This window comes from Antedon bifida, chromosome 3 (assembly GCF_963402885.1).
Source record: "Antedon bifida chromosome 3, ecAntBifi1.1, whole genome shotgun sequence".
Lineage (NCBI taxonomy): Eukaryota > Metazoa > Echinodermata > Crinoidea > Comatulida > Antedonidae > Antedon > Antedon bifida.
In genome coordinates, this window is record NC_136228.1 from 18,986,947 (window position 1) to 19,010,153 (window position 23,207).

The 23,207-nt window shown below is 35.9% G+C and overlaps 1 protein-coding gene and 8 non-coding genes across 11 annotated transcripts in view; all 9 read right to left on the bottom strand.

The window, feature by feature from the left end:
* Positions 1–22: 22 nt before the first annotated feature.
* The window catches only part of LOC144837882 (2,3-bisphosphoglycerate-independent phosphoglycerate mutase-like), a 119,245-nt gene continuing 96,060 nt past the window's right edge, over positions 23–23,207 (bottom strand). The window contains exons 1-11 of one of the 3 annotated variants that reach the window (XM_078693194.1): positions 8,158–8,287; positions 6,198–6,370; positions 5,453–5,569; positions 5,163–5,295; positions 4,621–4,799; positions 3,925–4,116; positions 3,278–3,404; positions 1,922–2,070; positions 1,640–1,757; positions 1,145–1,279; positions 23–796 (exon numbers count right to left, since the gene is read on the bottom strand). In XM_078693194.1, coding sequence (XP_078549320.1) covers positions 654–796; positions 1,145–1,279; positions 1,640–1,757; positions 1,922–2,070; positions 3,278–3,404; positions 3,925–4,116; positions 4,621–4,799; positions 5,163–5,295; positions 5,453–5,569; positions 6,198–6,370; positions 8,158–8,212 — 1,521 coding nt within the window. In that variant the 5' untranslated portion in view covers positions 8,213–8,287 and the 3' untranslated portion in view covers positions 23–653. Of the gene's footprint in view, positions 797–1,144; positions 1,280–1,639; positions 1,758–1,921; positions 2,071–3,277; positions 3,405–3,924; positions 4,117–4,620; positions 4,800–5,162; positions 5,296–5,452; positions 5,570–6,197; positions 6,371–7,230; positions 7,327–8,157; positions 8,288–23,207 lie in introns of those variants that run through there. The other 2 variants (XM_078693193.1, XM_078693192.1) reach the window with 2 other exon arrangements.
* Trnaa-agc (transfer RNA alanine (anticodon AGC)) lies at positions 16,607–16,679 on the bottom strand. Its single transcript has one exon. It is a non-coding gene; the product is annotated as a tRNA-Ala (tRNA).
* Positions 16,823–16,895, bottom strand: Trnaa-ugc (transfer RNA alanine (anticodon UGC)). Its single transcript has one exon. It is a non-coding gene; the product is annotated as a tRNA-Ala (tRNA).
* On the bottom strand, positions 17,252–17,324 carry Trnaa-ugc (transfer RNA alanine (anticodon UGC)). The gene has a single exon. It is a non-coding gene; the product is annotated as a tRNA-Ala (tRNA).
* Trnaa-ugc (transfer RNA alanine (anticodon UGC)) lies at positions 18,408–18,480 on the bottom strand. Its single transcript has one exon. It is a non-coding gene; the product is annotated as a tRNA-Ala (tRNA).
* On the bottom strand, positions 19,265–19,337 carry Trnaa-ugc (transfer RNA alanine (anticodon UGC)). The gene has a single exon. It is a non-coding gene; the product is annotated as a tRNA-Ala (tRNA).
* On the bottom strand, positions 22,209–22,281 carry Trnaa-ugc (transfer RNA alanine (anticodon UGC)). The gene has a single exon. It is a non-coding gene; the product is annotated as a tRNA-Ala (tRNA).
* On the bottom strand, positions 22,634–22,706 carry Trnaa-agc (transfer RNA alanine (anticodon AGC)). The gene has a single exon. It is a non-coding gene; the product is annotated as a tRNA-Ala (tRNA).
* On the bottom strand, positions 23,062–23,134 carry Trnaa-ugc (transfer RNA alanine (anticodon UGC)). Its single transcript has one exon. It is a non-coding gene; the product is annotated as a tRNA-Ala (tRNA).

Below are 23,207 nucleotides of genomic sequence, written 5' to 3' on the forward strand. Positions count from 1 at the left end.
TCTATAATATACACTTCATTTCCAAGAAAATTCTGAATCTAGATATGGCTGGGACCAATTGTCATCAAATAGTATTCAAATAATGAATGTTTAGGAGTTGAATGGGGAGGAATTCAAACATATCTACTGTTCTTCCCAACTCTCCCGATAAGGGCAAAACTCTCTCGATATTTCGAGTCATCTTGCGCTCTCCTGCTAAAACTTCTGATATTTTGGATAAACCAAAAAAATCTCCCTATACGTATATTTTTAGTACTCTAGAAATTGATAAGAGAAACATACTAATATCGGTCTGTATAATGTTTACAATTCATTCATGCGATGCCAATATTTTTAGGTTTTTTATAACGCCATCTATATTTTGATGTAGTATTATAGCACCCTCTATCGTTTCAATATTTCATTTATCCAAGTTAACCAATCCAATGGAAAGAATACACTTGGGTGTGGTTTAATAACTATATTTCAGTTACACTATTTGCATTATTATTATTTAATTATATTGCTTTAATAAATTTATTTATCTATACATTGGAATGCACATCAAACAGCTTAATAAATTATAATCTATAAAACAATTAAGTATGTTATTAATTACTGTTAGTTGCAATACTGAAGACATTTGGGTTTTAAAATATATTTTTACAAAAGGCCTACTTATGTAGTAATGTTTGTCCAGTCATTTCAGATGGGATATCCAATCCCATCAGGCTTAAAACTGTTGGTGCAACGTCAGCCAGTGAGGCGTTATGGGTAATATTCTTGAATTTGTGTTCTCCAGTCATGCCAAATGGAACTACAGTTAAAAAAGAAATTGTCATTGTAATTATTGGAAATATGTAACTGAAAATGTATTTAATTTATCAAAAATAATATTTTGGGACACCCTATTAAGGGATACTTTTCCATGACAAACCTGGGGCAATACATATTGTAAAAACCTGGCCTACCCCTATTAAGCAGACACTTTCATGTTAAACAAACGAGGAGAAATTACATTCTAATCCTATGCCCAATATTAAAGTGACACTTTACCCACAAATCTGAGGCAATATATATTTTAACACTACGGCCAATCATATCCAGGGCGCATGTCTATTAAGGGGACACTTAGGTTGGGTCCTCAATAGGGATTCTACTGTACCTCGATTCGTAGAATGCTTTGTGACTGGCTTCCCAGCCTCGTCTATCATCAACTCAGCATTGCCATGATCAGCTGTCACTAAAAATGTGTAGTTATGTTTCTTGCATGCCTCTACCATTAAACCTATGGCTTTATCTGCAATAGTATATACAGTACATGATTTTCAGACTAACATATATTTTTGATATAAAAAAATAAGTACTGTAAAATAGCTATAAAATAGAACTACATTACTGCATCATACTTTCTAAATGTGAAAATGTAAATGTTGGGGGGGGGGGGGGGGGGAGATAACCTGTGACTCGCACCCTACTACTGAATTGTGCACAGGTGTGGATAACCTTCTTCTCTAAGGATCCATTTGATCGTACAAATGGTGCTCATTGAACTACTGGTTCAATGGAATGATTTAAATTCAGTAACATATTAATGACGAGCCTGTTGCATAGCTACAAAGCTACAGAATCCTTACATTATATTTTAAACTCTACATACCAGTCTGTGTACATGCTTTCACTGTAGCATCATAAACACCAGTATGTCCAACCATGTCAGGAGGTGCAAGATTACACATGACAAATGGGAATTTCCCACTTTCTATTGTCTCAACCATCTGAAATTATAATTAATAATTAATATATATTCAGAGTTTTAGGAGTAGTAGAATGATCGTCCTTGTCTACTAAACTATTTGTCAATTTTTTTGTGAAAATTGTGCATTTGTGACAATTGTTTGTGTTACTGAATTACTGAAATCAAAAATCAAAAAATATTAACCTTTTCTGCAACGCCCATAACACTCATCTCTGGTTCGAGGTCATAGGTTGCGACCTTCGGTGACGGAACAAGACAGCGTTGTTCACCTTCAAAACTCTTTTCAACACCTCCATTGAAGAAAAATGTTACATGCGCATATTTTTCTGTTTCTATAAAAAAAATGTTGTAAAAAATGCATACTGTAAATTTTTTTAAAAATATTTTACAGTTTCAGACTGGTTTATCACTCTCTCTTGTAATGCAAGTCATTTTATTTTTCTTGTAAGGTGTATTTTTTTACAAAAACTAAAATAAAAATTACCATTATTTAAAAAACTTTTTGGGCTAAGGTTCCTCATTATTTATGCATTTTTTACAACACTTCTTGGTGTAATTATTTCTCATAATTTGTCATGGCAACCTCATATTGATCAAATGATTAGTAAATGTAATTCTAGAATGTACTTTCTCAAACAGGTGCGGAGGGCAGGCCTGGATGCCCCCGCACTTGTCCAATTTTATACTAGTATCATTAGACCTATATTAGAATATGCGGCCCCAGTTTGGGGATCAAATATTACGAAGCAACAGAATCAACAACTTGAACAAATTCAGAGAAGGGCCTTTAAATTAATTTTTCCGCATGCTACTTATTCCGATGCCCGCAGCTTCCTTGGTTTTTCTACCTTAGAAGACCGCCGTGTTCGACTGTGCAAGGATTTTTTTGTTAAAATCAAAGACCCCAGTCACAGATTGAATCATTTGTTACCGGAGGCTCCTTCTGCTGCTTATAATCTTAGAAGACTCCGTGAGTTCTGTATCCCTAGAGTTAAAACTAACCGTTCAAAAACGTTTATTATTAATCACGGATTATTCCAAAAATGGTAAACATTTTGTGTTATGTTTCCGCGACTTTCCGTACCTTTGTGTGTAAATATTATTGAACATTTTTGAAGTTTTAAACATTTTTTAAATTTGTAAACATTTTTAATACTTTTAAATTTTTATCCTGCAGGCCTATGTCTTTAACAATTTGTATTTTATATCTATTGTTTTTATAATAAGTGATTTTTAATTGTAATTTTGTTTTAATTTTTTGATTGTATGTTCTACATTTCTGAATGTCTTTTATATTTGTATATTGCATTTTATTTTTTTGAGTGAAACGCTTTTGTTAAACTTCAATCTTTCGTTTGATTGCAATAAAGTTCTATTCGTATTCGTATTCGTATTCGTATCTGTTCTTTGTTTTTTTTTTCAGACAAATAAAAAAAAATTATGTATATTACAATAATTAAACCATATGTATGAAAAATAAACATAAATATAACTGCCAGTTATTGTGTGAAAGAGACTGGAATTGTTGGTTATAATTACCTGCACAATGATATTGTGTCATTTTCTTTGAGGCAATCCATTCAGCAAGGACATTGACCGTTGAAGTAGGTGGGTAGATCACTGGCAGACCAAAATCACTCTTATACTGTGTCATACACACAACATGCTGCAGATACATTATAATGATTTCATCATGTTTTTGTGATGTAAAAGTTGCTTTAGCCAAAAGCTGTTTGTAGTGGTTAACAGGAATGAGAAGCCTGTTGATGTATTGTCCTCAAAATATAAAGATTAGTAAAATCAAACTTTGGCCATTTTGTAGTTTTAAATCTAAAATAATGATTATGTTTCCATAGGTGTTTGATCCAAAAAAAAAAGACTGGGGTAATAATGTTCAGCGCTTAGGCGCTATATATATCCAGGATATTATTATTATAAAAGGTTAAAATTTAACCCGAAACCTGTTGTTTTCCAGAAAATGGGCTCCAGTCTTTAGCTTATGGTTTTATCAGGTAAATAATTTAACCCAGACCTTTTATTTGGTCAAAGTACATAACTATAACAATAAAACCAATTGTTAAAGGACAATAAATTATACATAATTACAGGTGATAAAATATATTTATGACAAATTATAATTAGAAAATAATTGTAAATAAATAATATCAAATTTTTTCAAAATTTACCAAGTCTTTTGGTACGACACTTGTTTCAAAGTGTCGCTGAATCGCAAACGCCTCTACGATTTGTCGCATTCTATCTGAACGGAAATCAATGAAAACTAAGGTGTCTCCATCTTGAATTCTACCTTCTGGTTCTACTATTATTGGCTTCAAAAATTCATCGGTTTCTTTATTGGCATAGCGAGCATTAACAACCTTCAAATAATAAGAGATAATTATAGTACAGAGAAAGTCAACTGTTATTAAGCTCTGTCTACACTATCAAACTTGCCCATATATGGACATGATGATGTCATATCACTACCATATTTAAGCATGTCACTATCATATTTGGCCACTTTTTTTGTCCCATAAAGTTTGATAGTGTAGACAGAGATTTAGACAAATTACTATAGAATATTGTTGTACATTAATGGAAATTAGGGTTAAACTTTACAGTCAACTGCTGTCTCTACAGGTATTTTCACAAAAATAAATACATTCTTTTAAATTTTACTTTAAATTTTACAAAATACACTAATTTTAAGAAAAATAATAAAATAACACAAAAGTGACTTGAATTCATATAGCTATTAATATCATGCCAGTGTAAAAAAAGAAAAAATGTCTTTAGGTCGTTGTTGTGGTGTTGCCATCTTTTATAAAATACTACTTTTTACAATTACAGTAATATGGACATTCTGAAAGAATGATTAGTACCTGAATAACATTTTCAGGAGTAGTAGACTCTCCAATTCCTTGCACAAGACCTTCATAGGCAAGCTTAATTCTCTCATGACGTTTATCACGATCCATTGCATAGTATCGTCCAACAACTGTTGCTAAGCTACCATAATCTTCCTGTTTTAGGAAATCTAAAACTTGCTGCAGATATTTTACTGTTTTAGTTAAATAAAAACTGTTTAAAATTTATCCTAGGGTTCGAACCAAATACAGTAACGATTTTTGTGATGCTTGTTTGAAAAATGTGGCATCACTGTAAGGTACAAAACAAGTCAGAATAGAAAGGTACACGTCAAATTAGCAAAAAGGGTGTCGTGCAAAAAAATTTCCTTGCTCAGCCCCATTTATAAGTAGGGGAATTTCAACAAAAAATGATTCTATTGTTCTTTGAAGAGAAGGTCTAATGTTGGTTTATCCATGTAAGCTAGAACCTCTTCTACAAAGGAGCATTCCTGTGTTACAAAAGAGTGTACCCAATTATTATCATCATCTAAACAGTAACGATTTGAAATACTCACCTCCACTAACTGGGCTTGTGTCGCGTCCATCTCCAAAGAATTGCACAAAACTTTTAGGCACTCCATGTGACTTAGCAGCTTTCAAGAATTCTAATAAATGATTTATATGTGAATGAACACCACCATCACTTACCTGTGCAAAATATAAATTATCTTTTTAATATATCAGATTTGCATTGGAGTTTCAAGTTTACCAATACACATATACAGTTATTTTACGGAGTAACATTAAATTACTCTATGTACACACCAATAACTACAACCCAGAGAAAATATTTAGGCCTACAAACCAGTCCTAAAAAGTGTAGTCGTCCATTGCCCTGAATAGCTCTCGTGCATGCATCCACAAATGCCTTTTGCTGGCCAAATTCACCATTTTTAATAGCCAAGTCAATTTTTACAATATCCTAGAAAAAGAAGAAACAAAATAAGTTACAAAGACAGTTGATTAAATAATAAATTGTAAGTGCAGTGTTTTCTGCAAATATATTTACAGGCCTCCCAACTTGAAAAAATAAATAAATATACGAAGGTTTCTTGAGAGCATTTCCAAACTATAGAGAATGCTATAGTATTTAGAAAATTACACCAAACCATAGAGAGTGCTATTAAAAATATAAATATATTGGCATCTATAATATTAAACAAGGGTACAGTATGTCATGGCATGCAAAAGGCGGAAAATGCGGTACCAACTTAATGCTTTTATGGACCGATAATATTAGCATGTTCCTAATCTGTAAAATTATAAATTGTACATTATTGTTGTTGATATTTTTTATGTTTATTCAAAAATTCAAAATTGTATTTTTTGGAGAGTGGAAGATGACATGAAATTACACGCCATTATCAGGAGAGCTGGGAGGTCTGAAATTACATATCTGAAGGACACAGACAAGACATTTCTGGAATTTGTCCTGCCTTTCCACACAAATGTTTGTTTTACATTGTGTCATCTTGCAGATAAAGGGGTAATGAGCCCTTATGCTGAGTTTGTTTTATTTCAGTTCATCTGGTCAAGAATTGTCATCTTACTTGGTAAATGATCCTGCCAGCACCAATGGTCAAGTGTCCAACCTCACTATTGCCCATGAGACCATCTGGAAGGCCTACAGCAAGACCAGAAGCATCCAGTGTTACAAACTGACTGTTAGCTGGATTACACAGTGAATCCATAATAGGGGTTTCCGCATTCTTTATTGCATTACCTAAAGTGAATTAAAAAGATTTTAAGAATTTTCTAATTTGAAATTACATAATTTTGGTGCAATTTATACAGCGAGAATACAGGGTACAGTTACCCAGTCATATTGACAATTATTGTTTTAGTTCTAGAGGGTATCTCTACAGCCTCGACTTTTACTTTACCAAAATTGCAGTCCGCCAGAGTCCTGTGCAGAGTGAATTATGACAGAGATTTTCCTTCTATCCATGTCATTTATTGTGTGTTCAAATTGTGCAACTTGGGAAATGTTCATAGTGCAACATGAAATTGTGCATCCTTGTTGGATGATTATGATAATTTAATGTTAAATCGATTTATTAATAGGTGTAAATCTCCCTGGTTACCTACTACTAAGTACTAGTACTAGGGTAGGTTTAGTTACAATTATTTAAACAATTAATATTTGTTTTATATCTTAACATGTCATATAATATACTTTACAGAGGTGCAAAAAGGTCCACCTTTTTAGGCCAAGGCCTGACATTTTCAAAGTGTATGCAATATATTTTAGTCAGCTCTATTTTTCAATTTTTAGCTCAGCTCCAGTCATCCTGGAGGCATATATATTTTGTTTCATTTCAGAGTATAAATAAGTGCAATTTCCAGGGATCTACAGTTATTTAGCAGATCTATTTTTCAAAATTGTCTTCGCTCGGCCCCCAACCCATGTTTGGGCTGGTCCTGGACACAAGTTATATCTCGAAATGTATAGGTGCAATTTTTGGGGACCTACTGTAGGCCTACCAGCTCTATTTTCTAACGCTATGACTAAAGTAGTAGTGCCAGTGCAATGTTTATTGAACATGATATCCCTTCCTTTAATGAGTACATGCGAAAATCTACCTATGGTTTCATGCAACGCATGTTGAATAGTGGTAACATCCTTGTTGCTTGTGTTTGCAAACATATGCTCCATAATTCCAAAATGTATTATAGATGGAGAAGAAGTTCAGAGTTTACGATTTTTCTTTTTTGTTTATAAGTTTATTAATATGGATGATATTTCCGAAATAAAAAGAAATTGAATTGAATTGAAAGTCTAAATATACGGTACAGTAATTATAGAGGGCACTATGTAAACATAGATGTTAATCAAGTAGGTTATGGAAATGGTTTTTTGAAAGCCAGCTGTGTAGCGTGGTGGGTTTGTGATGAGGTTATGGCCTAGGGGTTGCGGGATCGATTCTCTGCCCGACGATTTTTTATAATTTTTATAGAGAGATTATTTAGAGGGTTAGGTTTTAATATTTAGGACGAGTTTTAATATTAAGGACAAGTTTTATTATTTATTTAGGACGAGTTTTATATTTAGGAACAAGTTTTTTTATATTTAGGAATGCAATTTTACCGTACCTTTAGCAAACGGAAGTTCATATACAAGGTCCTGGAAACTTATTTAGTTATATAAAAATTATATATTTCGTTTCATAGGACTAGCTAGCTAGGCCCTAGTAGTAGGAATCTAGATGCATAGGCTATGGAGTATGGTATGAAGTCTAGTTTATGCCTAGGCCTACTACTACTAGGCCTAAAGGGTGGGGGCGCTAGGACTACTGCAGTTTCGCACCTAAAACTGGGCAATTGACAAGAATACCCAATTGACAAAGACTCGCAGCGTGGTGCGAAGTAGGCCTAGCACCGGCCTAGCCAGGCCCTAGTTAGGCCTCCTCTAGGCGCGCCTAGCCTAGCCTATTATAGGCCTAGCTAGGCCTCTAGTAGATTTTTGCAATAATGTATTAATATTTTGAAAACTATAATAAAAAATATTACCTTCTACGTTATCACTTAATCCCCATCCATCTATAACTACTAAACAGACACTCATTTTTACACAAAATTTAATCTAAAACAAGAATTATTGACTAGCCTAGTATGTAAGAGGCCTACATTCTCTGGAGGTATATTCAGAGCGTCATTCTGGCGACTGGAGCATCCTCTACTTCTCTACGGAGCGCCATTTATGCTTTTATTAACTTCAATAATAGAAATTGTACTACGGTAACTGCTCAAGTGGACCCAATTTAGCACCAGGGTAGCACAGTGATATAAAATAGAAATAAAGTCATTTAAGTTTCAATATCTTTTCGTATGTTAATACACTGTGCTCCAGTGGATCCAATTTGGCACCAGTGGTGGAGCACAGCGAAATAGTCACATACAAAAACATCGAGAACTAGAATTTAATTCGTCACTTTGACGAATTTTAGGTGATCATTTTTATAATTTTACTGATATTTAATTTTTAAAAAACATGCACGTATGTTAAATATTACTGCAAAATATTGATTTATGCAATCCTGTGACCTGATATTATGCTTATGGTGCTGATTGGTGCCTATTATGTGTCATAGAATATATGCTCTATACTCTACAGTGTACTGTATATCTATATACAGTATAACATAGGTGAAATTACGGGGCCCACATCATGTTTGAATTTTGAAAAATACTTCTGAAAATACTTCAAAAATATTTCAAACTTCCAGGTATATATGTTAAATATCGGTACTCTATAAAAATTAGTTTCAAGCCATATCAGTTATTTTAATAACTTGCGTTTGGAAGATAAACACTTATTTAGTGTCCCCGGAGAGTGCACCTATTCATGGAAATATGAAATTAAATATTAAGTCTCCAGTACTAGCCCACCATGGTTGTGGCAGAGCTAATAATAATGAAAATAGAGCCCAGAATTGCACTTATACTTATTACTATACATAATCACCTATGATAATTATGGTAATGTTAAAATTTCAACTATCCAGATGCGACTTCAAAGTTGTAGGTGTGGTTTTCTACTTTAAAACTCGACTTTGTATAAGGCCTAGTCCGGCGGCGGAATTAGTCTACTTCGAAATTGGTCTAGAAATCGGCATCTTTGGAAATGTTCTATATTTGATCTTATTTCACTCTCCATTAGCCCCATACAAAAACCATCGGAGACAAACTATCTGTTTAAAACATGTTTATTCTGGGGACGGTGCGGCCATACACAGCAACTACCATAAAAGTTTATTCATAACATTTTACAATACAATATCTTGCATGAATCGGACATTTTTGCTACCAATGTAGCAACATTACAAAATCAAAATTTAACAGTGTGGCGTGTTGACCGCGAATGACTAACAATACCATCTTTCCCACTACACCTGCACAACCATTGCATAACAACGCACGGCATACCAAACCGTTTCGTACACCTGCGATGAAAATATAAATTCAATTTATTTTAAAATTGCATAAAATTTACGAGATCGAATACAGGTTGAAAAAAAAAATTAAATAAAAAAAAAGATGTTAAATGTGCTCTCCCTGCCTCAGCACTAAGGCCCTGCCACAGCCTTTTGGGGTCGTTTCCAGCACATCACCAGATGCATTGATGTTGTAGCCTCATGATGTGTGGTGGAAAGGGGGACGTATAATTCTGTGAACCCCAAACACAGTGGCCGCATGCCTTTAACTCTATTCCACCGACCAGCGTGGGAATCGAACCCACGACATACGTGTTGTCAACACGACGCTCAGGCGACTGAGCCAACTGATCATTTTGGTTTTAACAAGGTTAATATGATAGTTATGACGTACTGATGAATTACGTAATACACGTATAAATAGACTATTATCAGCTGTTCAGTCATGTACTACTTTGTGGCCTAACGGGTAATGCTCAGGTTTAGGTGCTCTCAGCTCTAGTAGATTGGGTTCGAACCTCTACGGATATTTTTTTTTTTAATAAAAAAAAAATAAATAAAAAATAAATAAATAAAATAATGAATATTGTTTTTCTTTTATTTTAAAAGAGAGATATTTTGAGGGTTGTAAATGTCAGGCCTAACACAAACCTTTTTTAAAATCAGAAACAAAGCTGCATGGCATTATTTTCCATTAAATAGACTACCATAAAACCTTGAAACTTGCCCATGTGCTCCTTCATTTTTGATACTCTTGGGTGGGCTTCTTTTCCAAATGAAGTTCTTTTCGAGATTACTTTTGCAAACTAAAAGAGGGGAGCTGATAGGTTCCCGGCCGGAAAATGTTTTATTTACATGATTTGAACAATCTTCTAATGTAAAGATTACCAACATCAACATTTAACAGTGTGGCGTGTTGACCGCGAATGACTAACATACCATCTTCCCCATAATACACCTGCACAAACTCATTTGCATAACAACGCACGGCATACCAAACTAATTAAAATATAACTGTAAGGTCTCCGGAAATGACATCTATTATTTTTTCAAAACAGTGTATAGGAATCTTCAGTACCCCACCATGCTTGGGGCTGAGCAAAGATAATTTTGAAAAATCGAGCTGCATAGGTTCCCGCCCGAAAAAAATGGCACTTTACATGATTTTAAATTATATGAAACAAACTATATAAGACTCAGCAGGGACAATAGAGCTTGTCATCGGAAAGTGCTCCTATAATTCATTAACATATGAAATTAAATATTAAGTCTCCAGTACTAGCCACCATGGTTGGGGCAGAGCTAATAATGAAAATAGAGCCAAGAATTGCACTTATACTTATAACTATACATAATCACCTATGATAATTATGATAATGTTAAAATTTCAACTATCCAGATGCGACTTCAAAATTTTAGGTGGGGTTTTCTACTTTAAAACTCGACTTCGTGTATATACCTAAGGCCTAGCCCGGCGGCGGAATTAGTCTAAGCTTCGAAATTGGTCTAAAAATCGGCATCTTTGCAAATGTTTTATATTTGATCTTATTTTACTCTCCATTATCCCCATACAAAAACCATCAAAGACAAACTATCTGTTTAAAACATGTTTATTCTGGGGACGGTGCGGCCATATCCATACACAGCAACTACCATCAAAGTTTATTCATAACATTTTACAATAGAATATCTTGCATGAATCGGACATTTTCGCTACCAATGTAGCAACATTGATTAACAAAATCAAAGTTTAACAGTGTGGCGTGTTGACCGCGAATGACTAACAATACCATCTTTCCCACTACACATGCACAACCATTGCATAACAACGCACGGCATACCAAACCGTTTCGTACACCTGCGATGAAAATATAAATTCAATTTCTTTTAAAATTGAGGGCGGCAAACCTAAAATTTACGAGATCGAATACGGGTTGAAAAAAAAAAATTAAATAAAAAAATAGATGTTAAATGTGCTCTCCCTGCCTCAGCACTAAGGCCCTGCCACAGCCTTTTGGGGTCGTTTCCAGCACATCACCAGATGCATTGATGTTGTCGCCTCATGATGTGTGGTGGAAAGGGGGACGTATAATTCTGTGAACCCCAAACACAGTGGCCGCATGCCTTTAACTCTATTCCACCGACCAGCGTGGGAATCGAACCCACGACATACGTGTTGTCAACACGACGCTCAGGCGACTGAGCCAACTGATCATTTTGGTTTTAACAAGGTTAATATGATAGTTATGACGTACTGATGAATTACGTAATACACGTATAAATAGACTATTATCAGCAGTTCAGTCATGTACTACTTTGTGGCCTAACGGGTAATGCTCAGGTTTAGGTGCTCTCAGCTCTAGTAGATTGGGTTCGAACCTCTACGGATATTTTTTTTTTAATAAAAAAAAAATAAATAAATAAAATAATGAATATTGTTTTTCTTTTATTTTAAAAGAGAGATATTTTGAGGGTTGTAAATGTCAGGCCTAACACAAACCTTTTTTAAAATCAGAAACAAAGCTGCATGGCATTATTTTCCATTAAATAGACTACCATAAAACCTTGAAAAGAAGCCCATGTGCTCCTTCATTTTTGATACTCTTGGGTGGGCTTCTTTTCCAAATGAAGTTCTTTTCGAGATTACTTTTGCAAACTAAAAGAGGGGAGCTGATAGGTTCCCAGCCGGAAAATGTTTTATTTACATGATTTGAACAATCTTCTAATGTAAAAATTAACAACATCAAAATTTTAACTTTTTTACTCTGCTAAAGGAAACACAAAGGATATTAGGAAGACTGAGGACGATCAAAGCATATTGATCGAAACGTCGAGAAACTCAACAGTTCTTTTCAGAACTAATATACATGGTGTACCGCAAACTGTATATCAACAAAGGATTTTTTTTTCCTAAATTTATTAAAATGTATTGACTTTATTTCTATATACCACTGTGCTCCCTGGTGGCAAATTGGGTTCAGTTGAGCACACAGTGTATGAACATACAAAATATATTAAAATTCAGTGACTGGACCAGTTACCGTAGTACTATTTCTATTTCTGAAGTAAATAAAGGCATAAATGGCGCTCCGTAGAGAAGTAGAGAATGCTCCATCGTCAGAATGACGCTCTGAATATACCTCTTCTCTGATGATACAACACACTAGAATATAGACGAAATAAACATTGAGGGCGCTATTCCATGTTTCTCATCAGAGCCATATATATATAAAGAGTTACGACATTGGATTATGTCACGTGATATGCAGATCAATTTGTGTCAAACTTGTCTCCGTTAATGCATGTAAAGTATAGGAGCAAGAATATACTTTAAACTTTTTGTTATATTTTAAAAAATGTAATTGCACATTTTACGGTGAAATATCGATGTGCACAGCGTACAGAAGTACTTGCAGCAAAGAATATTGCGCGCGCGTGCAGTAGTACATTATAAAGTTCGATTGATTGATTTTGGAACGAAACATCCCATAACTACGTCCTATTTATAACAATTATGTAATATTTTCAATCCATAATGCATGCTTTGATGACTAAATAAAATAATAAAGTGTCGTGGATATATTTGTTAATATATGGATATATATATTTGCATATATATGGCTCTGTTTCTCATGAAAATTAAAACAATTTCCAGGCTCATGAAATATAAATAAAATAGTAGTACCGGTAATAGATTATTTCGATTTATGTTCTATCCACTCTACCATTTTCATAATAAGATATTGTGGAACCACGTCAGGTTAAGTTCAATATTGAATATCGAAACGTGGCAGGCTATAGGCGATTGACCTGTGACAATTAGATCGCCTAAAATGTAAACGTAACTTACGATACTTAGGCTAGTACTTGTATGTATCTGGAATCCGCTCCATAATCTCTCTGATTTTCTTCCTTATATCTATATACACATTTTATAATGTTAGATTATTATTATTATTTATATATTTATTTATTTAATTTTTAATACTAACACATTATCATTGTCTTTGTAAATATTTAATCTATGTACAAGATCAGGCCTATCCAACTATTTACCAAATTATTTACAATAATAATAATCAAACATCGAATACTCTATCTCTAACCATGGATTAAAGATTAATCCATGCTCTAACAAAACATTTCAATCTTCTATCAACAAAAGCCGAAGTATAGAACCACAGTCTATTAGTCACCACGGATAGACTTTCTTGAGGATGACTTTTGGGGGTTCTAGGACACCTACCCCCTAGTCAGTTACCCCCGGATGTTTACCACCCGGACAACTACCCCCTTAGGACAACTACCCCCCGGACAACTACTCCCCGGACAACTACCCCCTTAGGACAACTACCCCCTTAGGATAAAAAAACCCCGGACAACTACCCCCCGGACAACTACCCCCTTAGGACAACTACCCCCTTAGGATAACTACCCCCCGGTCAACTACCTATTATACACTGTTGCAGAGTCAGGTTGTTCCTAGGGGGTAGTTGACCGGGGGGTAGTTGTCCAGGGGGTAGTTGTCCTAAGGGGGTTGTTGTCCTAAGGGGGTAGATGTCCGGGGGTATTTGTCCGGGGGGTAGTTGTCCTAAACGGGTAGTTGTCCTAAGGGGGTAGTTGTCCAGCTGGTGGTGGTTGTCCGGGGGGTAGTTTTCCGGGGGGTAAATGTCCAGGGGGTGAATATCCGGATACGCTTTTGGGAACAGGAACGCTAGACCAAACCCAGTAAGTAGGCCTACTTTGATTTCGATCATTCGGGAAATCTCCTCATGACGCCACTACCATCAGCTATTCCCCATCTATAATTACACGACAAAGAGTAGATATTTTTATGACGGTCCATATTGTGACCAGTATTGTTGTGATAAAATATATACAGTAGTTTAAAGTATCAAGAAAAAGGCCATGTACATGACTCTGCAGTCGCGTGCGTAAATTAAGTTAGTGTTTATCGACCCCACCGACCGTAGATTCGATCTAATAGATTCGCGTTGCGCTCGACTAGAAATATAACAGTAGGCCTACCTACCACCGGTAATAAACGTAGACCATTGATCCCGGTACCTCTCACATGCAAAGCGAGAAATCAGTAAATATTTTGTGACTGTTCATATTGTCACCATTATTATTGCGATAAAATGTATACAGAAGTTTACGGAGGCTGATTTCCGCCAAAGAAAAAAATTATTTTATAAGAATACGGCGTTATAACGCCCTAATTAGGGCGTTATAACGCCGTATTAGGGCGCCGTAAAAGTTTAAAATCTCAGCAACAAATGTAACAGTACCGGAAATAAACTTTAACCAACATTTTTGGAGAACCCGGGCGATCGCAATCAAATTATGCTAGATGGCAGCACAAAATTATGCCAGATTATGCCAGACACAATTAAGGCCAAAATAGCACAAAATCAATGTATTAGAGGGCGATGTATGGTTATGTACCACAAAGCTTGGAAGCCAAAAAAAAAAAAAAAAAAAAGGTCTTTATGTTTTTGGTTAAATTATGCCAGATTTTTACAAAATTATGTCAGATTTTTTCGAAAATATGCCAGATAATATGCCAATTCGCTGTAAAAATGCGTTTTTCAAATTATGCCAGATTTTCTAAAATTATGCCTAGCATAAATGCTAGATGCCAGATGGGTCAAAATTATGCCAGACGGCATAATTATGCCAGATTTGGCCACTATGGATGGTGGTGAAAACAAAATTTTTCCGCATCAAGCACAAAAATTGCGCCAAAATTGCATACGCGTCTCTGATTGGTTCACGCGGTCACTCTTTTTTCACTCTCGAGGAGCGAACTGCTTTCAGCTATTCGTATTATTTTAGACGATTTTAACCACTCTCGGGGAGTGAAAAATCGCTCTTTTAGAGTGAAAACAGTTTCACTCCCCACAACGAGTGACGTTTTCACTCGTTTACAATAAGAGAGTATATACAGTAAAAATGTAACAGTACCGGAATAAAACTTTGCCCAAATTTATTGGAGAACCCAGGCATTGATCCTGAGCTAGTTCCCCATATATACAATTGGACGAAACCAGTAGCTATTTTATTACTGTTCATATTGTCACCAGTATTGTTGCGATAAATATATACAGTAGTTTAAAATCTCAGCAAAAAATGTAGCAGTACCGGAAATAAACTTTAACCAACAATTTTGGAGAACACGGGCATTGATCCCGGTACCTCTCACATGCTAAGCAAGCGCTCTATCATCTGAGCTAGTTCCCCATCTATACAATTACACGAATCCAGTAGCTATTTTATTACTGTTCATATTGTCACCATATTGTTGCGATAAAATATATACATTAGTTAAAAATCTCAGCAAAAAATGTAACAGTACCGGAAATAAACTTTGCCTAAAATTATTGGAGAACCCGGGCATTGATCCCGGTAACTCTCACATGCAAAGCGAGCGCTCTACCATCTGAGCTAGTTCCCCATCTATACAATTACACGAATCCAGTAGCTATTTTGTTACTGTTCATATTGTCACCAGTACTGTTGGGATAAAATATATATATTAGTTAAAATCAGCAAAAAAATGTGACAGTACCGGTAATAAACTTTAACCAACATTATTGGAGAACCCGGGCATTGATCCCGGTACCTCTCACATGCAAAGCAAGCGCTCTACCATCTGAGCTAGTTCCCCATCTATACAATTGCACGAAACCAGTAGCTATTTTATTACTGTTCATATTGTCACCAGTACTGTTGGGATAAAATATATACATTAGTTAAAATCAGCAAAAAAATGTGACATTACCGGTAATAAACTTTAACCAACATTATTGGAGAACACGGGCATTGATCCCGGTACCTCTCACATGCAAAGCGAGCGCTCTACCATCTGAGCTAGTTCCCCATATATACAATTGCACGAAAACAGTAGCTATTTTATTACTGTTCATATTGTCACCAGTATTGTTGGGATAAAATATATACAGTAGTTTAAAATCTCAGCAACAAATGTAGCAGTACCGGAAATAAACTTTAACCAACATTTTTGGAGAACCCGGGCATTGATCCCGGTACCTCTCACATGCTAAGCGAGCGCTCTACCATCTGAGCTAGTTCCCCATATATACAATTGCACGAATCCAGTAGCTATTTTATTACTGTTCATATTGTCACCAGTATTGTTGGGATAAAATATATACAGTAGTTTAAAATCTCAGCAAAAATATGTAACAGTACCAGAAATAAACTTTGCCCAAAATTATTGGAGAACCCGGGCATTGATCCCGGTACCTCTCACATGCAAAGCGAGCGCTCTACCATCTGAGCTAGTTCCCCATATATACAATTGCACGAAACCAGTAGCTATTTTATTACTGTTCATATTGTCACTAGTATTGTTGCGATAAAATATATATATTAGTTAAAATCAGCAAAAAAATGTGACAGTACCGGTAATAAACTTTAACCAACATTATTGGAGAACCCGGGCATTGATCCCGGTACCTCTCACATGCAAAGCAAGCGCTCTACCATCTGAGCTAGTTCCCCATCTATACAATTGCACGAAACCAGTAGCTATTTTATTACTGTTCATATTGTCACCAGTATTGTTGGGATAAAATATATACAGTAGTTTAAAATCTCAGCAAAAATAAGTTACCATACCAGAAATAAACTTTGCCCAACATTATTGGAGAACCCGGGCATTGATCCCGGTACCTCTCACATGCAAAGCGAGCGCTCTACCATCTGAGCTAGTTCCCCATATATACAATTGCACGAAACCAGTAGCTATTTTATTACTGTTCATATTGTCACCAGTATTGTTGGGATAAAATATATACAGTAGTTTAAAATCTCAGCAAAAATATGTAACAGTACCAGAAATAAACTTTGCCCAAAATTATTGGAGAACCCGGGCACTGATCCCGGTACCTCTCACATGCATAGCGAGCGCTCTACCATCTGAGCTAGTTCCCCATCTATACAATTACATGAATCCAGTAGCTATTTTGTTACTGTTCATGCTAAGCGAGCGCTCTACCATTTGAGCTAGTTCCCCGTATGTAGAATTACAAGAAACCAGTAGATATTTTATTACTGTTCATATTGTCACCAGTATTGTTGGGATAAAATATATACAGTAGTTTAAAATCTCAGCAACAAATGTAGCAGTACCGGAAATAAACTTTAACCAACATTATTGGAGAACCCGGACATTGATCCCGGTACCTCTCACATGCTAAGCGAGCGCTCTACCATCTGAGCTAGTTCCCCATATATACAATTGCACGAAACCAGTAGCTATTTTATTACTGTTCATATTGTCACCAGTATTGTTGGGATAAAATATATACATTAGTTAAAAATCTCAGGAAAAAATGTAACAGTACCGGAAATAAACTTTAACCAACAATTTTGGAGAACCCGGGCATTGATCCCGGTACCTCTCACATGCTAAGCAAGCGCTCTACCATCTGAGCTAGTTCCCCATCTATACAATTACACGAATCCAGTAGCTATTTTATTACTGTTCATATTGTCACCATATTGTTGCGATAAAATATATACATTAGTTAAAAATCTCATCAGCAAAAAATGTAACAGTACCGGAAATAAACTTTGCCTAAAATTATTGGAGAACCCGGGCATTGATCCCGGTAACTCTCACATGCAAAGCGAGCGCTCTACCATCTGAGCTAGTTCCCCATCTATACAATTACACGAATCCAGTAGCTATTTTGTTACTGTTCATATTGTCACCAGTACTGTTGGGATAAAATATATATAAGTTAAAATCAGCAAAAAAATATGACATTACCGGTAATAAACTTTAACCAACATTATTGGAGAACCCGGGCATTGATCCCGGTACCTCTCACATGCAAAGCGAGCGCTCTACCATCTGAGCTAGTTCCCCATATATACAATTGCACGAAACCAGTAGATATTTTATTACTGTTCATATTGTCACCAGTATTGTTGGGATAAAATATATACAGTAGTTTAAAATCTCAGCAACAAATGTAGCAGTACCGGAAATAAACTTTAACCAACATTTTTGGAGAACCCGGGCATTGATCCCGGTACCTCTCACATGCAATGCGAGCGCTCTACCATCTGAGCTAGTTCCCCATCTATACAATTACATGAATCCAGTAGCTATTTTGTGACTGTTCATATTGTCACCAGTACTGTTGGGATAAAATATATACAGTAGTTTAAAATCTCAGCAAAAATATGTAACAGTACCAGAAATAAACTTTGCCCAAAATTATTAGAGAACCCGGGCATTGATCCCGGTACCTCTCACATGCAAAGCGAGCGCTTTACCATCTGAGCTAGTTCCCCATATATACAATTGCACGAAACCAGTAGCTATTTTATTACTGTTCATATTGTCACTAGTACTGTTGCGATAAAATATATATATTAGTTAAAATCAGCAAAAAAATGTGACAGTACCGGTAATAAACTTTAACCAACATTATTGGAGAACCCGGGCATTGATCCCGGTACCTCTCACATGCAATGCGAGCGCTCTACCATCTGAGCTAGTTCCCCATCTATACAATTACATGAATCCAGTAGCTATTTTGTGACTGTTCATATTGTCACCAGTACTGTTGGGATAAAATATATACATTAGTTAAAATCAGCAAAAAAATGTGACAGTACCGGTAATAAACTTTAACCAACATTATTGGAGAACCCGGGCATTGATCCCGGTACCTCTCACATGCAAAGCGAGCGCTCTACCATCTGAGCTAGTTCCCCATATATACAATTGCACGAAACCAGTAGCTATTTTATTACTGTTCATATTGTCACCAGTATTGTTGGGATAAAATATATACAGTAGTTTAAAATCTCAGCAAAAATATGTAACAGTACCAGAAATAAACTTTGCCCAAAATTATTGGAGAACCCGGGCATTGATCCCGGCACCTCTCACATGCTAAGCGAGCGCTCTACCATTTGAGCTAGTTCCCCGTATGTAGAATTACAAGAAACCAGTAGATATTTTATTACTGTTCATATTGTCACCAGTATTGTTGGGATAAAATATATACAGTAGTTTAAAATCTCAGCAACAAATGTAGCAGTACCGGAAATAAACTTTAACTAACATTTTTGGAGAACCCGGGCATTGATCCTGGTACCTCTCACATGCTAAGCGAGCGCTCTACCATCTGAGCTAGTTCCCCATATATACAATTGCACGAAACCAGTAGCTATTTTATTACTGTTCATATTGTTACCAGTATTGTTGGGATAAAATATATACATTAGTTAAAAATCTCAGGAAAAAATGTAACAGTACCAGAAATAAACTTTAACCAACATTATTGGAGAACCCGGGCATTGATCCCGGTACCTCTCACATGCTAAGCGAGCGCTCTACCATTTGAGCTAGTTCCCCGTATGTAGAATTGCACGAAACCAGTAGCTATTTTATTACTGTTCATATTGTCACCAGTATTGTTGCGATAAAATATATACAGTAGCTTAAAATCTCAGCAAAAAATGTAACAGTACCAGAAATAAACTTTGCCCAAAATTATTGTAGAACCCGGGCATTGATCCCGGTACCTCTCACATGCAAAGCGAGCGCTCTACCATCTGAGCTAGTTCCCCATATATACAATTGCACGAAACCAGTACACTGAACACTGCTGCCAGAATCATCACTCGTACTAGAAAACATGAACACATCACACCAGTACTTCGGAACTTGCATTGGCTGCCCGTTCAATTCCGTATTAAATTCAAACTGCTTCTCATTACATACAAAGCTCTAAATGGACTTGCACCTCAGTATATTGCTGATCTTTACACTTCGTCTCGTTCACTGCGTTCATCTAATAAACTTCTCCTTCATGTTCCTAAATGGAAACTTCAGACATAGAGCCATCGTGCATTTTCCTGTGCAGCACCCATTTTGTGGAATAAACTGCCAATCGACATAAAGACATCTGAAAACATCAACACTTTTAAACCACGACTAAAAACCCATTTTTACACAGAGGCATTCCCTGCTTAACTTTGTCAAGCGCCTTTGAACATTATTATGGATACTGGCGCTATATAAATCTGATTGATTGAATTGAATTGAATCAGTAGCTATTTTATTACTGTTCATATTGTCACCAGTATTGTTGCGATAAAATATATACATTAGTTTAAAATCTCAGGAAAAAATGTAACAGTACCGGAAATAAACTTTAACCAACATTATTGGAGAACCCGGGCATTGATCCCGGCACCTCTCACATGCAAAACGAGCGCTCTACCATTTGAGCTAGTTCTCCATATATACAATTACACGAATCCAGTAGCTATTTTATTACTGTTCATATTGTCACCAGTATTGTTGCGATAAAATATATATATTAGTTAAAATCAGCAAAAAAATGTGACAGTACTGGTAATAAACTTTGACCAAAATTATTGGAGAACCCGGCCATTGATCCCGGTACCTCTCACATGCAAAGCGAGCGCTCTACCATTTGAGCTAGTTCCCCGTATGTAGAATTAAAAGAAACCAGTAGATATTTTATTACTGTTCATATTGTCACCAGTATTGTTGCGATAAAATATATACATTAGTTTAAAATCTCAGGAAACAAGGCCAACAGCCATTAAGTCGCGTGCTACAATGCATAGTGATACCGGACCGACAGACAGACCGACAGACAGACCGACCGACCGACATAGTGAACTATACTGACCGAAATTACTGAACATGTTTAAAAATGTTGAAATGTTTAAAAACATTTATATTTTTTTAATTTACACGTGCGTAGCCTGTCACTTTTGACGTGCTCGTATAACGTAATTTCGAGTTGAAAAGTAAGTCAAGAAAACAGAAATCGGGCAAAAAGAGTGCGCAATAACATTTAACGCGCATTGCGCGCGCAAAAATCTGCGCACTCATGGCAATTTTGTAAACGCTTAAAATTGCCTGAAACGTACTCTTATTTCATCGAAAATAAATTTTGAAAATTTTGAGCGCGCGTACGCATGCGTTACATGCGCTACGCACGTAATTGTATTGCCATATGATGATTTATGCCCTGAAATGTATGAGTACCAAATTTTATTTAATTGTGATTCATGGTTGTGAAGATATGATTACAAACGTGATTTCGTTAAATCGTGCGTAGACCGCGTAATTTTTTATTGCGCACCGTGAAAACATAACCACGTCGATTCCTGGCCATAAGGAATATTCTGTGAAATATTGACTTAGCTAGATTAAACTGATATCAAAATAAGGTCAGAAAGCGATAAAACGCATAGTGATACCGGACCGACAGACAGACAGACAGACAGACAGACAGACCAACCGACCGACATAGTGAACTATAGAGTCGCGTCCACGCGACTAAAAATGTAACAGTACCGGAAATAAACTTTAACCAAAATTATTGGATAACCCGGGCATTGATCCCAGTACCTCTCACATGCTAACCGAGCGTTCTACCATCTGAGCTAGTTCCCCATATATACAATTGCACGAAACCAGTAGCTATTTTATTACTGTTCATATTGTCACCAGTATTGTTGGGATAAAATATATACAGTAGTTTAAAATCTCAGCAAAAAAATGTAACAGTACCAGAAATAAACTTTTCCCAAAATTATTGGAGAACCCGGGCATTGATCCCGGTACCTCTCACATGCAAAGCGAGCGCTCTACCATCTGAGCTAGTTCCCCATCTATTCAATTACACGAATCCAGTAGCTATTTTATTACTGTTCATATTGTCACTAGTATTGTTGCGATAAAATATATATATTAGTTAAAATCAGCAAAAAAATGTGACAGTACCGGTAATAAACTTTAACCAACATTATTGGAGAACCCGGGCATTGATCCCGGTACCTCTCACATGCAAAGCGAGCGCTCTACCATCTAAGCTAGTTCCACATATATACAATTGCACGAAACCAGTAGCTATTTTGTTACTGTTCATATTGTCACCAGTATTGTTGCGATAAAATATATACATTAGTTAAAATCAGCAAAAAATGTGACAGTACCGGTAATAAACTTTGACCAAAATTATTGGAGAACCCGGGCATTGATCCCGGTACCTCTCACATGCTAAGCGAGCGCTCTACCATCTGAGCTAGTTCCCCATATATGCAATTGCACGAATCCAGTAGCTATTTTATTACTGTTCAAATTGTCACCAGTATTTTTGCAATAAAATATATACATTAGTTAAAATAAGCAAACAAATGTTACAGTACCGGTAACAAACTTTAACCAACATTATTGGAGAACCCGGGCATTGATCCCGGTACCTCTCACATGCTAAGCGAGCGCTCTACAATCTGTGCTAGTTCCCCATATATACAATATCTCGAAACCAGTAGCTATTTTATTAATGTTCATATTTTCACCAGTATTGTTGCGATAAAATATATAGATTAGTTAAAAATCTCAGCAAAAAATGTAACAGTACCAGAAATAAACTTTGCCCAAAATTATTGGAGAACCCGGGCATTGATCCCGGTACCTCTCACATGCAAAGCGAGCGCTCTACCATCTGAGCTAGTTCCCCATATATACAATTGCACGAAACCAGTAGCTATTTTATTACTGTTCATATTGTCACCAGTATTGTTGCGATAAAA